Source organism: Ictidomys tridecemlineatus, chromosome 7 (genome assembly GCF_052094955.1).
Source record: "Ictidomys tridecemlineatus isolate mIctTri1 chromosome 7, mIctTri1.hap1, whole genome shotgun sequence".
Classification (NCBI taxonomy): Eukaryota; Metazoa; Chordata; class Mammalia; order Rodentia; family Sciuridae; genus Ictidomys; species Ictidomys tridecemlineatus.
The window spans coordinates 8,815,258-8,830,130 of NC_135483.1; the positions used below are offsets into that span (position 1 = coordinate 8,815,258).

The following is a 14,873-nucleotide window of genomic DNA, read 5'->3' on the forward strand; positions in this document are numbered from 1 at the left end:
GCCAACTGACTGTGGAACTGAAGCCCAGAAAGCTCTGCTGGGAACATTGGGACGGCTGTAGGCTATCACAGGCTGCAGGGATCAGGCCATTATTCAGCCTACCACAGGGACATGGCTCATTGTCATGTTTATGAGGCTGCCCTCTGTCCTTGCAAAGAAGTACCCAGTACTGACCTGTGAGCTAGAGAATCATTTCCCAGAGATGGTTAGTGCCGACTCTGAGGGGCACATTATCAGCTTCATTCACAAGGAGAGAGAACAGATCAGAGACACAGGCGCTGGCCTGAGATGGCACAGCTGGTGAGTGTGGACTGGTCTGCCCCTCTGGAGCTGGCGCCCCCACCCCAGCTCCTGTTGCCCAGGTGTGATGGCTGTGGTCCCTGACCCCAGGTGGCAGCCTTGCCTCTGCTCTTACTTAGAACCAGGCAGCACGGCTCCTGCATCTTTTGGACACCTGTTCCCGGACAGTGTCTCTGGGGTACTCCCAGAGGCCGACACGGGGTAGCGCTGCTCAGAGAAGCACAGTTTCGGGAAGCACCCTGTGGGAAGTGGCTCATCGGAACTGGCATGATGTGGAGGCCACTGTCCTGCCAGGAAGGGTCCCGTGATTTTTCCATGTGGGCAAGAGGCTATGGGCTGAAGGCCACTCGAGTAGAACAGGTGTCCACAGTGCTCCTGCAGAGCCAGGGACCTCCATGTCCCCAGGCCCTCCTGGCCATGCTCCCTGACTCTGTGGTCATGGCCAAGTGCATGCCTGGCCACGCTGAGCCTGCACGTCCTTGGCTCAGCTTCTGGAGGTGTGAGGAGCAAGCCTCCCCCTTGCTCAATGTCCCCTGCTTCTGGGAAGCTCCCCACTGTCTCTCCTGGGCCTCGGCCCTTTCTCCTGGACCTCTCAGTTCTCTCCCTATTTTGATGACTTTTTTTTGCACCTGGGACATCCATCGTGAGGTTTGGACTATTCTGGGACAATGATCTATAAACTGGGGGGAAGAAACCTTTCCTTTGGTTGGAGTAAAGCCCCTGTGCTCAGTTCCTAGAGGAATGAGGTGGACGTATGGCCGTAGTGTCCACACAAAGCTCCTCCCCAGACTGGGTCACCAGTGAACAGCTCGTGCCACAGTTCCAAAGCGCGTCCCCTTCACAAAGCTTTCTCTTACTGCAGTGACACGCACTGGCTATTACTGTTGTTTAATACAAAACAACAACAACAACAAAACAAACAAACAAGAACAGAGGCTTAGAGAGGTTTCTGAAGCACTGCACGTCACCGAGCCAAGACCGGGCCTCGGTCCTGCCCTCCTGCCCAGCCTCCCTGCAGATCACTGCCTGCACCCCTGGGCCCCTTACCTGCCACGGCCGTAGCTTTCAGGGGCGTGGTACATGAAGACGTTCCCGCGGGCCCGCCTTGCCCAGAGCCTGGCCATGTCGATCGTGGGACAGGTGATGAAGTAGTCTCTGGGGCAAGGACAGAGAAGGGAGTCTGGTGACACACAGCTCTGTGGACGACTGGGCCAGGCCAGGACTGGGACGCCTCAGCCCCCAAGCTCCCTGCCAGCCCTGCAGAGGCCACCCCTCTCCAGCTCCCAGAACTCTCTGGTGGGAGAGCCAGGGATCTGAGATCGCCTGCTGTGCTTCAGGGCCGACCATGAGCCCACCCTTGTGCATCCCCAGGTCAAGAAGCCCCCAGGATAAAGCTCCTGGACACCAGTCTCACTTCAAGATCTGGAAGCCTAGCACCTGCAGTGAGGGCACGGTCAGTAGGCCGCAGAGCAGGCCACAGAGTAGCCGTGCGTTTTAGAAGAACAGAAGAAGATGGAGGTCTCCGAGACATGTCATATGATGCCAGCAGCCTGGAGGCAGCGGGCTTGTGAGAGGCCACTGCCTGAGTGTGGCCGGGGCCGAAGGCTGGCCTCAGCAGCCGTCTCCTCCCGAAGCTGCCTGGGCCACACTGCCTTCCTGGGTCTCAGCCCTCACCCTAGGACACACGCTGTCCTTAAAGCCAGATGTAGGACTTGGAAGCAAGAACCTGGGTTTTCTGAGCTCTGGCCCTGACTCCTCCCACCACTCGGGCTGGGGAGAGTCTCTTGGGGAAGGGCTGGACATCTGTGGGTTCTTAGGGTCCAGCCTAGGGTTGCACCCCCAGACTGGCTGTTGGCTCTGGATTTAAAGCAGAGCTCCCGACTAGAGGACAAGCAGCCTCTCTGCTCCCAAGATCCAGGGGGTGGGAGGAAGTTCTGTTCCGAGCTAGTGACCCTCCAGGGGGATCCCAGGCCCTGGGTGGAGGCCGAGTGTGGCAGGGCGATTCTCATGTCCCCCCGCCGATGCTTCCCAGCAGAGTCGGGGTCCGAGGCACCAGGGTAAGGGCCTGCCAGGCATGCGAGGCTGGCATGGAGTGGGTTCTCTGAAGCGTGGACCTTGGGCGTCCCACAGAGCTCCTGGGACAGGCCTGGCCACTCTTTGCTCTCCAAGGGCTCAGAGTGGCCCAGGAAGAGCTGGGTTTCTCCTTACTGCACTGGTCAGTGTCCCCTGGCAGCGGGCCCTCCCTCCCCAGCACTGCCCTCCCTCGGGGCTGCTTGCCTCATGCCAGAGACTGGATGGAGGGACAGGGAACCAGTGCCCCCTGTTCCCTCCACCTCAGAGCAGCCGCTGGGGCCACCCAGCCTGGGCATCCAGGTGGTCCTCCCGGGCCTGGCCTACCGGGTGGCGTTCTCCAGTGCCCGGGAGAAGGAGGCGTAGTCGTCGGCAGAGTGCTCCAGGGAGTAGTACCAGGTGGCAGCGGCCAGCACGCGGGCGTCCGCGTCCTCACCGCCCAGGGAGTTCTGCAGCGCCTGGTAGAAGGCTGTTTTGCTGTTGGCCCGGCCTTGACGTTCCTCAAATTGCTTAAAATAAACAAATTAATAAAAGGCATGAGATTCCCCAGTTACATTCTGAAAGGCCCAAGTCACAGCCCCTCAAGCTTTGTTCTAGAATTTTCTCTCTGGGAAGCCATGAGACAGGGTGTGGAGCCAGACATTGGGGTCTGTGTCCCAGCTCTGCCTCCTCCTTCCTGGGGCCTTAAAGGAGGGGCTGCACCCCTCTGTGCTCCCTTTCCTCATCTGAAAATGAGAGTTCCTTCTTCAGAGTTGCCCGAAGGACCACAGAGACCAATCCACCCGCAGCAGGTCACACCCGCGTGTCCCTGGCTGGACTGGGCTGCCCTCAGCCAGCGGGTGCCTCACGGGGTCTGATGTGAGGGCTGAGCTCAGTTCTCGGCGTCTGGGCAAGTGAACATGCTCATTCCTGCCAGCAGCACCCTCCTCCTCGGGCGCACTGCTGCCCGGCTCGGGGAGTAGCCACAGGCATGTGGGCCATGCCCCCTGTCCCCAGGGCGCACATTCTGGTGCCAGAGGTAGCATAGCGAGGAATGCATCTCCATCAGGGAGCGAGCTCTGAAGGAGCAGGGCAGGTCCTGAGGCCCACGGGAGCCTGCAGCCTGGGGCTGCTTCACACAGGACGGCCAGGCCAGCGGGCCAGCCAGGGGCACCCTTCCAGGTGGGAGCATCGGACCCTCTGCCCCCGCCCTCCCTGACCTGGCTCTGCTGCTCTGTGCTGCCTGGGCCCGAGGCAGAGCATTTCCTTGCTCCAGGACTCGGGGTCCTGCAGACAATGGTCAGTGGAACGTGGGTGAGGTCCTGGGTGTGAGGCCCAGGCCCACCCATGTTTACGTCTCTCTAGATCTTGTGTCCTGCTCACCACACGGGACGCGAGGTCAGAATGGAGGAGCCTGTGTCAGCCGCTCCCTTGGGCCAGGGCCATTCTCCCTGGGGGCGGGCTGACTCTGAGCCCGGCTGAGCCGGCAGCGCCTGGACCCAGCCGTGGAAAAGTGATCAAAAGCACAGCCGTTGGCGCTGCTCGCCGGCCTCAGAGGAGAGCAGGGAGCCAAGGGGGAGCCGCGTGGCAAAAGGGCTCCACTTAATTCTCTCTGTAACGGTTCGTTTCTTGGAAAGAAGTCCCGGGCGAACGTGAAAGCAGTTTCGTGTGTGTTAAGGCTGAAGCGTGAGCCCTGGAGCCTTCGCCATTCAACAGCTTCCAGCTGCTACTGGCCACGGTCAAAGGCCAAGGTCCTGTGAGAGGCTTCGCACAGGAACCCACAAGTGCACACGCACACGCTCGCTCACAGACCCACAGTGACACTCCTGCCTGACTCACCCTTGCCCTCACGGTGGGTGGAGCCTCTGAGAGTGTGGCTCTGGCCCTGTCCAGTCTGGGCGGTTCTCGATGCCCACCTGCCACCTATCACGCGTGCAGACGGTGTCGGGGATGGCTTTATACCATTCTCTCTTTTCTGACAGTTTGGAATATTTCATTAAAAAAAAATGAGGTGGGTGAGCACCTGCACACCTACTGTCCTCACCGCCTGCGCCAACATCCCACACGGCTTCACTGAACCAGCCAGAGGACTGGGCCCCAGGCCGCCCGGTGTCCACACCCTTGTCCAGGCCGAGAGCACCCACAGCTCGTGCAGGGTGGCAGCCCAGGCAGCACTGCTGGGTGCACCCCAGCCCCACCCACAACTTCTTCACCACCTGGAACCCAGGACCCTGGGGCCTCCCACCCGGGGCTGGAAATCTACCCTGGGTCAGAGCAGCGAGAGGGGATTGAGTGTGAAATTGACATTAGGGGTCCAAGGCCAGCTGCCAGATGCCTGGGACCGCTTACCTCTCTCTTTAAAATGGGTAGAGTGCTACGGAGCCAGCCTTGGGGTTTGGTTTTGTTTTGTTTTTTAAGGATTTAGTCACCTGCAAAGTGTCTGCGGGAACTCATGACTGTTTGCTCATGGGGTGGGCTAGGAGGAGCCAGGAGGTCTCAGGGCCTGGTCTGGAGCCAGCCACCCAGGTTTGAATCCATCTTTTATATTTCCCAGCTGTGTGACTTCGGGCAGCCACTTAACCTCTCTGATGCTCACGTTCCTCACAGGCATACTGGAGTTAATTAAAATCTACTTTACAGGGTTGTGCTGGGAATTAGAAATGACAGGTTGAAGCACCCAGCTCAAAGCCTGGCCTATAACACTTAATAAAAGATCTCTCTTTATTAATCCTGGGCTTCAGTGAGTTCAATGAGAAACCGAAGGATGAACACAAGCCCCAACCACTCCATTAAATGAGGAAAACAGGGAAAGACCTCCGCGCGTCTGTCCTCCTGGAAGAAACGCTTCCTTTTCCTTTTCCCCTGTCCGTTCCTTCACGAGGGACGTGGAGTTTGGAAAGGCTGCAGGAAGCCACCAGGGCCTGGGTGTGCCTGGGACCCGCGGTGGCCGGGCCCAGCTACGAGCCAGAGCAGAGGCCAAGTGACAGTGGAGGTGGCTGGGCAGGGGCGGGGCAGGGGCGGGGCAGGGCCGGGGCCCTCGCTGTCTGTGGGGCCACCTCAGACCCAGGGCCACCTCAGACCCAGGGCCACCTCAGACCCAGGGCCACCTCAGACCCAGGGCCACCTCAGACCCAGGGCCACCTCAGACCCAGGGCCACCTCAGACACAGGGCCACCTCAGACCCAGGGCCACCTCAGACACAGGGCCACCTCAGACACAGGGCCACCTCAGACACAGGCGCGTCTGACACCAGCCCTGGAGCAGGAGTGGGAGCAGGAGGATCCCTCCGGAGCCTGAGGACCCAAGGACAATAGCTCTCAGCTGGGTCCCCAGCTGCTGACTGGCCCTGGGGAGGCGCAGGCCACCTCCAGCTCCCGACAGAGGTGTCCAGGTGAGGCCAGGCACCACCCCCCGAGCCCGTTCTGCTGACTGCAGTGGCTCGCACACTCCGGAGGAGGCTTCCTGCTCTGGCCCCAGAGCCCCCCATGCGGCCAGAAGGGGACAGGGGAACAGCGAGGCCAACCCCCTACCTGCCCGGCTGCAGAGGCCGTGGGTCAGACAGCATCCTGCCTCCGCTCTGCCCTTGGATGGAGACCCTGCATGGTGGAATGTCACTGGTGGGCCACACTCTGAAGCAACCTAAGGACAGCCAAGGACTAGAAGTGCCATACTGAGGGGCACAACTGACCTTGTGCTGGACCCTGATCACCCCATGACCACCTGGAAGGGTGGATGGGGAGATTGGCTCAGAGAGGGTAAGTGCTATATTCACTGCCACACAGCTAAGTGAGACATTAAGATGAGGCCTTAACCCAGCTCTGCCTTGCCTTTGCCCTTGACCCCAACAAGCTGCTGCTGGGCCTGAGAATCTGCAGCTAAGATGGCCACATGATCCAAAGTACTGCAGGCAGTGCGAGTGGTGCCAATCTCCCCAGACACCAAACAGCCTCTCACTCTGAGCCTTTGAATGTGTGGTTCCTTCTGCCTAAACACCCTTCCCTGGCTCAGCCTGGTGTCAGCTATTGGACTGGACCCACCATGTGTAGGTGCAGTGTGTCCTCGGGTACCTGGAAATCCTGGTCAGATGACATTCTCACTCAGCAGATGGCGGGGGTGCTGATAAAGTTCATTAAGCCCCCGGGCAATGCTGTGCCGTTCTCTGGGAATGCTACCCCAACGGCAAGTGCAAGGACATGCAGGGGTTGCTCTGGGGCCACCTTCTCCTGGAAGTAGGACATCATGGTGGACAGGGCAGGCCCTGGGTCCAGATGCATTCCACCCTTTTAGTTCTGGGGCCTTGAGAGCATCGCTTACCCACGCTGTAACTCAGTTATCCTACAGGTAGGTGATGGAAATCCCCACTGCATAAATCACCTTCGGAGTCCAATGAATCTGCCCATAAAGCCTCAGTATGCTACGGGCACCTGGCCGTGCATGGGATCACTAGCCTGTCCCCAGGCGCGGGGGGCCTCTGTGTGCTCTGGGACCCCTGCTAAATTCCCAGGCGTTGCCCTTGACAGCCCATTTGCCTCTGGCACGTCCACAGGCAGGGCAGGGACTGAATCAGCAGCCCCCGAGTTCAGCGTGGGCCAGGCACCCCTCAGACAGAACCAGGAGGGACGCCCAGAAGGACCGCCGTCCCTGTGGAGCCATTGCAGGCCGGGGCGGGAGGAGCTGGGACGCCAAGCCTCTGGAGTCGAGATCCCTGGGTGGGGTGCTGACACTGTCACGTGCTAGCTCTGTGACCTTGGGAAGTCACTGACCTCTCTGGACCTCTGTTTCCTCCTCTGTAAAAGGGCACAATAGAGTTCCCTCTTCGTAAAATGCTCACGGTGGCGAGTGGCGCGGTCCCAGCGGTCCCTGGAGCGCTGAGCCCCCTGCTGCTGTCACTGTTGCTGTGGCAGCTTCTGCCTGGTGTCCAGCCCAGGAGGGAAAGGAAACCCGGGGCTAAAGGGCTGGTCCTGGTGGCTGTGGGCCCCTGTGGGCTGCGGGCACCACTAGACAGTGATGGCCCCACCCCGCCCCTGAAGCAGGGCAGAGCTTCCTCCGTGGGAGCCGCAGAAGCCCTGTCCACAGGAGTGGCCTTCAGCAGCAGCAGGCTGGGGGCCCTAGGGGTCACTAAAGAGGCACCTCTCACAGAAATGGTGGAACAGCTCAGCAGCCAGGTGGCCGGAGGCTTCTCACTCCCAGGAGACTAAGATGGGAGTCCTCTGAAGGGGTTGGGGTCGCTCCCCGGGGCGGGCCTCCCCAGTCGGTATTCTAGAGCCCGTGCACCAAGCCCCTGGGGGCTCCGGGATGTGAAGGGGCTCTTTCAGCAAGACCCTCAGGCGCTGCTCTCCACTCTTGGCGCGGCCCAGGGCAGACGCGGTGTTAGTTTAATCAGGAGCCAGCAGGAGGGCACCGCGGCCGGCCCCACCACCAGGCACTGCCCGAGCTGTGATTAAGGCAGGATCTGCCGCAGACAGCGGCCCTGTTACGGGCCACCAAGTTAAGGGGCTATCAAGGACGGGCAGGTCCCCGCCTGTGGTTTGAAGGACAGCCATCAGCATGTCCTGTGGGAGGGTGGGGCCTCCGGGAAGGGCAGCTCGTCCTGTGGGGCGGGCAGTACCCAGTGCCCACACATCCACACTGCGACTGCTGGGGCGGGCAGTACCCAGTGCCCACACATCCACACTGCGACTGCTGGGGCGGGCAGTGCCCAGTGCCCAAACATCCACACTGCGACTGCTGGGGCGGGCAGTACCCAGTGCCCACACATCCACACTGCGACTGCTGGGGTGGGGCAGTACCCAGTGCCCACACATCCACACTGCGACTGCTGGGGTGGGGCAGTACCCAGTGCCCACACATCCACACTGCGACTGCTGGGGTGGGGCAGTACCCAGTGCCCACACATCCACACTGCGACTGCTGGGGCGGGCAGTGCCCAGTGCCCACACATCCACACTGCGACTGCTGGGGCGGGCAGTGCCCAGTGCCCACACATCCACACTGCGACTGCTGGGGCGGGCAGTGCCCAGTGCCCACACATCCACACTGCGACTGCTGGGGCGGGCAGTGCCCAGTGCCCACACATCCTCACTGCGACTGCTGGGGCGGGCAGTGCCCAGTGCCCACACATCCACACTGCGACTGCTGGGGTGGGGCAGTACCCAGTGCCCACACAACACTGCGACTGCTGGGGTGGGGCAGTACCCAGTGCCCACACAACACTGTGACTGCTTTGGGGGGGCCGTTCTAGGAGCAGGGAGGCTGCAGAGTGGGTGGAGGTGAAGCTGGAGGGTGGGGGTCCCCACTGTGTATCAGATCACCCAGGTGGGCAGAGTGAAGGACAGCTGAGCCAAGACCAGAGGCAGCAGGGGGTGAGGGCAGTGACATGGGGGCAGGGTGAGGAAGAGCAGGAGGCAAACAGCAAGGGAAGCAAGGGCGGGAAGCAGGAGGCGAGGCCAGAGGCTGGGAGCTGGCCGCTGGGGGCCTCGCCCTGCTGTTTGCTTCCAGAGGAGCCCGGGCGCTTGTCCACCGTGGTTTGCAGACAAGAGCTGGCAGACAGTGAGGCGCACGGAGCAGACCAGCACCCGGAATTGAATCCCCAGCTTCCGGGTCCCAGTAAGGACCAAGAAGCCATTGCTCCCCTGGCTCTGGTTCTGCCACACCCACCCCAGGAAGGCAGGAAGCCTGTGTCCTCCCCGAGCCCCAGCCTGCGTCCCCTCCTGCTCACAGAAATGGAAAAGGTCCACCCGTGGCCCTTTCTCTTCTTGCACCAAAGTCCCCTTCTTCCCTCTGAGGCCGCCCTGCCTGTGGGGCCTACACTGCACAGCTCTGGTGACCCCCACCCACCTAGAACCAAGAGCCCCTGCCTCCTGGTTAGGTGCACACTCATTTGGCACGCCCATGTGGTGGCTCCATACACTCCTCCCCATGGCCACGTGGCTCCCCTGCCCTGCCCTTCCCTGCCCCCACCAAGGCCATCTGGTGTCCCTGTGTGGTCCCCAGGTGACTGTCTCACAGCACATTGCCCACTCGCCTGGGCAGTCCGCCCCCAGCTCCTCACTCCTCGATGGCACTGGCTCAGGCCCATTCTGGCACCTTTGCTGCTATCTCTGGCCACTTGGGGCACAGCCCTCTGGCAACGCTCTGTGCTGCTGGGCGGCCCTGCCGAGGAAGGAGGTGGGCTTCGGGAAGCCGAGGGACACTCACTCGCTCCCTTGTTCCCCTGCTTCCCCTCACTTGGCTGAACTGGCCCCACTGCCCTCTCCCGTGGCCCATGTGCCCTCAGGCCCAGGGCTCAGACCTCAGCCCTCCCCTGGCTCAGCTTCCGGGGGCCCTCGCTACTGGACCTTGGCCTCCCCTTGGAATCCCCTCCTTTCCTTGGCTTTTGTGACACTGACTTTTCCTGGTGTTCTCCTAAATCTCTATCCACGGCACTGACTCCTCCAGAACCCCCAACTCATATGCCCACCTGCCACCAAGTTGTGCTCCAGCTGGATCCTTTCTAACGGTTCCCGCTTCCACGGCCCTGTCCAAGTGACCAGCTCGCTCCCTGGGCTTCTGCCACAGCAGTGTCTGGGCCCCACGTTCTTCCATCTTAATTTCTTATTCAGCTACCAGAATAATCTTTTTACTTATTTTATTTTTGGAACCTGACCTGAACCCAGGATGCTTAGCCACTGAGCCACATCCACCTGTTTTTATGTTTCATTTTGAAACAGGGTCTCATTGGGTCGCTTAGGGCCTTGGCAAATTGCTGAGGCTGACTTTGAACTCACAATCCTCCTGCCTCAGCCTCCCCAGTTGCTGGGATTATAGGCTAGGGCCTCCATGGCCTGCAGAATGCTCTTTTTATAAAGGGTAAATTAGTACAATCACTTCCTAGCTTAAGAACAGTCCATAACAGGAGAATAAGACCACCTTTCTGATGGCCACCGATCTCACTTGTGGGTCCCCTCCAGGGCCCCCCGCACCTCCTCCACACTCTCCGTATCCTCCTGCATTTCCCTGCACAGGGCCTTCCTGTAGCCTCCAGGCAGCCTGGGCTGTCCCGCCTCAGGACCTTTGCACCTGCAATGCCCCTAGATCTCCCTTGGCTCCTCCTCAACATGCAGGTCTCAACCCAAAGTCACCTCCTCCACTTCCCTGGGCTGCCCCTACACGGTCACTTCCATCGCAACCGCCCTGGGTCAGCGCTCCACACTCTGAATTCTTAATGCATTTGTTATAAGTCATCGTCTGTGGTCCCCAGTGACAAGAAGGACTCCGCAAGTCAGGGGCTTTCTCTGATTCGCTACCCCACTCGCCCCAGAGCCTAGAAGACGGTTCACCACACAGGAGAAAGTCCCAGCGCATGGGCACAAGGGACTTCTGACCCACGCACGACTTCGGACCCCTCCGCATATTAGCATGCTGAGGGAGAAGGCCCACTTCTCCACCGGGCGGCAGGCCAGCGCAGAGTGCTACCACACTTGGAAGGACCCACAAAAGTATTTCCTGTTCGTTTATTTTAAAATCAGAAGAAAAAAATAATGAAAATATTATAATGATTTCAGCTTGGTTTGCCTTCATCTTTCTACCAATGCTACAGTAAAATCCAGTGTTTGATATTTGGGAGGGTATCATGTCCACCCTTCTCGAGCCTCCGCTTTCTCTGAATGTACCATCCCAGCGTCACAGGGAGAATTAGAAGTGACATGTGAGCATCGGGCTGTGTCCGCCTGGCTCACAGCATGGGAGGATGGACTCAGTGTGCTAGGGAGCCAGAGCAGGGAGACCTCAAGGTCCCCGGGTCGTGGGAGCCGTCTCCTTTGTTAGATGTGCTTGACCTCTCACCGTGTTGCAGGGGGCTGGCGGCGGGCTCACACGCCACTCAAAGGCCAAAGAACCGCAGCTCAGCAACCTGCCTAGGTGAGATGACTAAAGCCAGGACTTGACCTGCTTTCCTGATTCTGCACCCCTGCTCTGCCCTGGGCCCGGAGCTGACACCCCCTGCCCCAAGTGCCAGGACTGAGTGGCACAGCGCCTCTTTTCAGGAACTCTCCTGCACAAGCTGGGACTCCTGCGAGCACTTCCTACTGAGATCTGTCACGGAGGACTCAATCTTCCTGTGCTGGGGCGGGTGCCAGCCCTTCTGCTGCCAGGTGCTGCTTTCCAACTCTCAGGCGCTCCCCGCCCCCCGCCCGCCACAGGGCCCGACTCCACCTGCTCCCGAATGAGGATGACGCCTGGCCAAGCTCAGGGCACGGCAGTGGCGCTCTGTTTCTGATTTTTCTTGCCTTCCTTGGAGATGCTGGTGCTTGGAGGGGAAGCAGAATGTAGCATCTTGGAACAAATCTGCTTCTGATCATGCAAATGAATGCCCGGTTGATGCAGGCAGACTGTCAATTCACCAGTAAGCCAGGGAAAGGGGGGACGTCCCCCCACACACGAGACTGATGGAGACTCTCAACAGAAAGCTGCTACTCCAGAAGACAAGAGCATTGTCGGTGGCCGAGCCCTTCTAGGATCTGAGCCGCGCTGAAGCTCCCAGGTACGTGGGTAACTTGCGGGCGTCACCGGCACTCTTAGGGAGTCCAGAGCGGCCTGGGGGGCAGGGGTGAGGGTCTTCTCACAGACTAGATGAGCCCCTACTCTCCCAGCCCTGTGACACTTGCCAATGTGATGGCTGGGTCGAGTGGGCTCCTACCCTTCCTGGGACTTCACGGGAAGTTGGGCTTTGGGGACTGAGCTCCGGCTGGCATTTATATGGGGTTGGCACAAGGAGACAGCGTGTGTGTGTGTGTGTGTGTGTGTGTGTGTGTGTACGCGCACGCGCGCGTGGGTCTGCTGTGATTTGGGAAACTAGTCTCAGGTGAGACCAGGTGATTTGGTGATGATATTCGTGCTTTCTGCAGATGATTCTTTACAGCAGGGTCACAAATCCTTCTATTAAAATTAAAGAATTACGTGAAAAAAAACTAGCATTTAATGAGCTCAAGCTAGTTTCCAGACATTGGAGCACAGTTGAATCCTCTGAACATGTTTATGAAGATATTAACTAATAGCCTCCCAATTTGCAGATAGGGAAACTGAGGCTCAGGCCCTGAGAACTTGACGCCCTGCATTACAACCAAGGAAACCCGGGCTCTCTCAAAGTTGTGTTGACATTGGTCAAGGGAATAGGGTCCTGGTCAATTCCTTGGTCACCCCTGCTGGCTGTGTCACTATGGGGCCAGGGAACCCTGTCTCCTGAGGTTCAGGGAGAGGTTATCCCTCTCTGTACAGAGTGTGTGTCAATCTGCTTCTTGGTCTATTTCCTAACCTGACTGTGACCTCCTTGGAGTGGGAATTCAATAGATATTTATGTCCAAACACCTGGCCCAGCGTCTGGTACCCAGTAGGTGACCACAACTCGTACCTAGCTCAGCAGACTCGTGTTGGTGCTAGTCAGGTGTGCCGAGCCCTGCTCAGGAGACATGGTGATTTAGTGCAATCAGGGCTGGTAAGCAGACCCTATAGGAGAATCTGTATTTTGTTGCCTGGGGACATTCCAGAAGAGGGGGTGGCAAACACCAAGCCCCAAGATGGGAGTGTTCTCAGCACACTCGGCAAAGAGGCTGACTGCTACGGCTAACCCAGGGAGCAGAGCCAGGATGGGAGGTGCAGGAAGGGAGGCCAGAGAGCTACTAGGGCCACATCAGAAAGGACTCTGGAAGTCACCCTAGGGGTGGGGCTCTGACTCCACAGTGAGATGAGGCTGTGAGAGGACTGTGAGCAGAAGAGCTGTCACCTGTCCGAGTCCTGCGGGAGGCCGCTCATGGCCTGGAAGGGCAGACAGAGGCAGAGGCGGGAACACAGGGGGGTTCTGCCCCAATCCTGGAGAGAGATGATGTTAGATAGAGGGATGGCAGAGAGGCGGGGGACCGCGGGGCTGGGTATGTCTTGAAGAAAGAGCCACCTGGACATGCTGTGGCAGGCTGCTGCTGCTTACTGAGATGGCAAAGAATAGGAGACAGTATGCTGGCTGGGGGTTGGGGACAGAGCCATCCGTTGGGATTTAGGGTGAGTGGCTATGGGACATCTAAGTGAAGAACCAACCAGACTGCTGGCTCAACATGCCTGGGGTTCCAGGGCAAGCCAGGCTCAGGGAGAGACATGCTGGAGATGCACTGGGGAGGTGTCCGCAGAACGGCAGGGAGGTGGCGACCTTGCTATTGTCCTCCTCCACACCCCGCACACGGGTCCGTGCCAGGTGTGCTCTGGACAGGGCGCAGGACCACAGGACCACTCATGGCTGTGCCGACCGCGCTCGAGGAGGACGATGGCACTCAGGTGGGAGAGGAGCAGGGCAGCCGAGAGCGGCATTCTGGGCAGCAGCTGTGGACGGGGCCGTCACGCCGCAGACAGGTCTCTGCACTCGGTGGCCCACCACGAGTGCATGCCCTCCAGCCACGCCTGGCGTGGGCAGTGGGCCTCCTGTTGGGCACCGTTTTCCTTTGCAAGTGGAAGGAGAGGGCTCTGCCTTGAGGCCCCTGGGGAACTCACAGAGGAACGGAAACACCTCGCTGCACCGGACCCCGGGCCCTGGAGTCCGGCTACTCCCCGGTGTGGGTTTGGAACTCAGGACAGAGTGGGGAAAGTCCCAAAGACACGACTGGGACAGTGCCTGGACCTGACGAGCCCAAGGCAGCCACGTGCCCAGTCGACCCTCTTACAGTCGATGGCATGCTCGAGAAAGGTAACCTGGCCACACCGAGGCCCTCTGTAGCCCAGGACCTCCAGACAAGAGGTGCCCCTCCCTGGTGGTCAGCACGTCCACTGCCACTGGGGCACCCTTCCACCCACCTGTGCCTTGCCTAGATCTCCCAAGGCTCCTGGGACTGGGAAGTAGTTCTTCCTCTCATTTGGAAATTGGGGCTGGCCGGAACAAGCTTTAGCACGTGGTCCAGAGACGCAGACTGTGGGAGGAAGAACACACAGCCTCTCCCACAGGAGATACTACAGGGAAAGGCTAGGTTGTGTGTAACACGTCGCACAGGCACATACATCAGCAGTGGGTTAATTCATGAGCTCCCTGTCCCCTCTCCACCGCTCTCCAGGGAGCTGGCACTAATGGCTTCTTTTATATCTGTCCAACCATTACCCTTCCACACAGAAATACATTAAAATACGGACATTTACATATATGCAGACATACAAAGATTGCTTTTTAAAAATAGGAGAGCTATCTTAATGCCACATTCCTCTTTGTTTCCCGCTTAGCAAAAGATGACGGGGCACTCTCAAGCAGGCCGAGAGACCTAGTTCATTCATTTCAATGACTGCATAGAGTTTAATAGTTTGTTTGCATCTCAATTTCTTCCAGAATTTCCCACTTAATGGACTTTTAAGTTGCTTCCATTTTTTTTTTCTCCACAATAATTAATGCTGGGTTAAACATCCTTGCACACATATGTAAAAACAAGGGTTTTTCTGGCTGTGAGATAAATTCCCCAAAGTGAGATATATTACCCAAGAAAGCAGAATAATCCTAAGGTCCTGTGTGGCCACCTTAA

At 58.9% G+C, this 14,873-nt stretch overlaps 2 protein-coding genes across 3 annotated transcripts in view; one reads left to right on the forward strand and one right to left on the reverse strand.

Moving 5' to 3' along the window:
- The window catches only part of Tg (thyroglobulin), a 209,662-nt gene that overhangs the window by 15,011 nt on the left and 179,778 nt on the right, over positions 1-14,873 (reverse strand). The window contains exons 44-45 of the mRNA XM_040293416.2: positions 2,698-2,879; positions 1,348-1,455 (exon numbers count right to left, since the gene is read on the reverse strand). Of these exons, the coding sequence (XP_040149350.2) occupies positions 1,348-1,455; positions 2,698-2,879 (290 nt within the window). The remainder of the gene's footprint in view (positions 1-1,347; positions 1,456-2,697; positions 2,880-14,873) is intronic.
- Sla (Src like adaptor) overlaps positions 11,090-14,873 on the forward strand; it is a 53,297-nt gene continuing 49,513 nt past the window's right edge. The window contains exon 1 of one of the 2 annotated variants that reach the window (XM_040293616.2): positions 11,090-11,869. The gene's annotated coding sequence lies outside the window, so the exon portion shown is untranslated. The remainder of the gene's footprint in view (positions 11,870-14,873) is intronic. The other variant, XM_021724035.3, reaches the window with a different exon arrangement.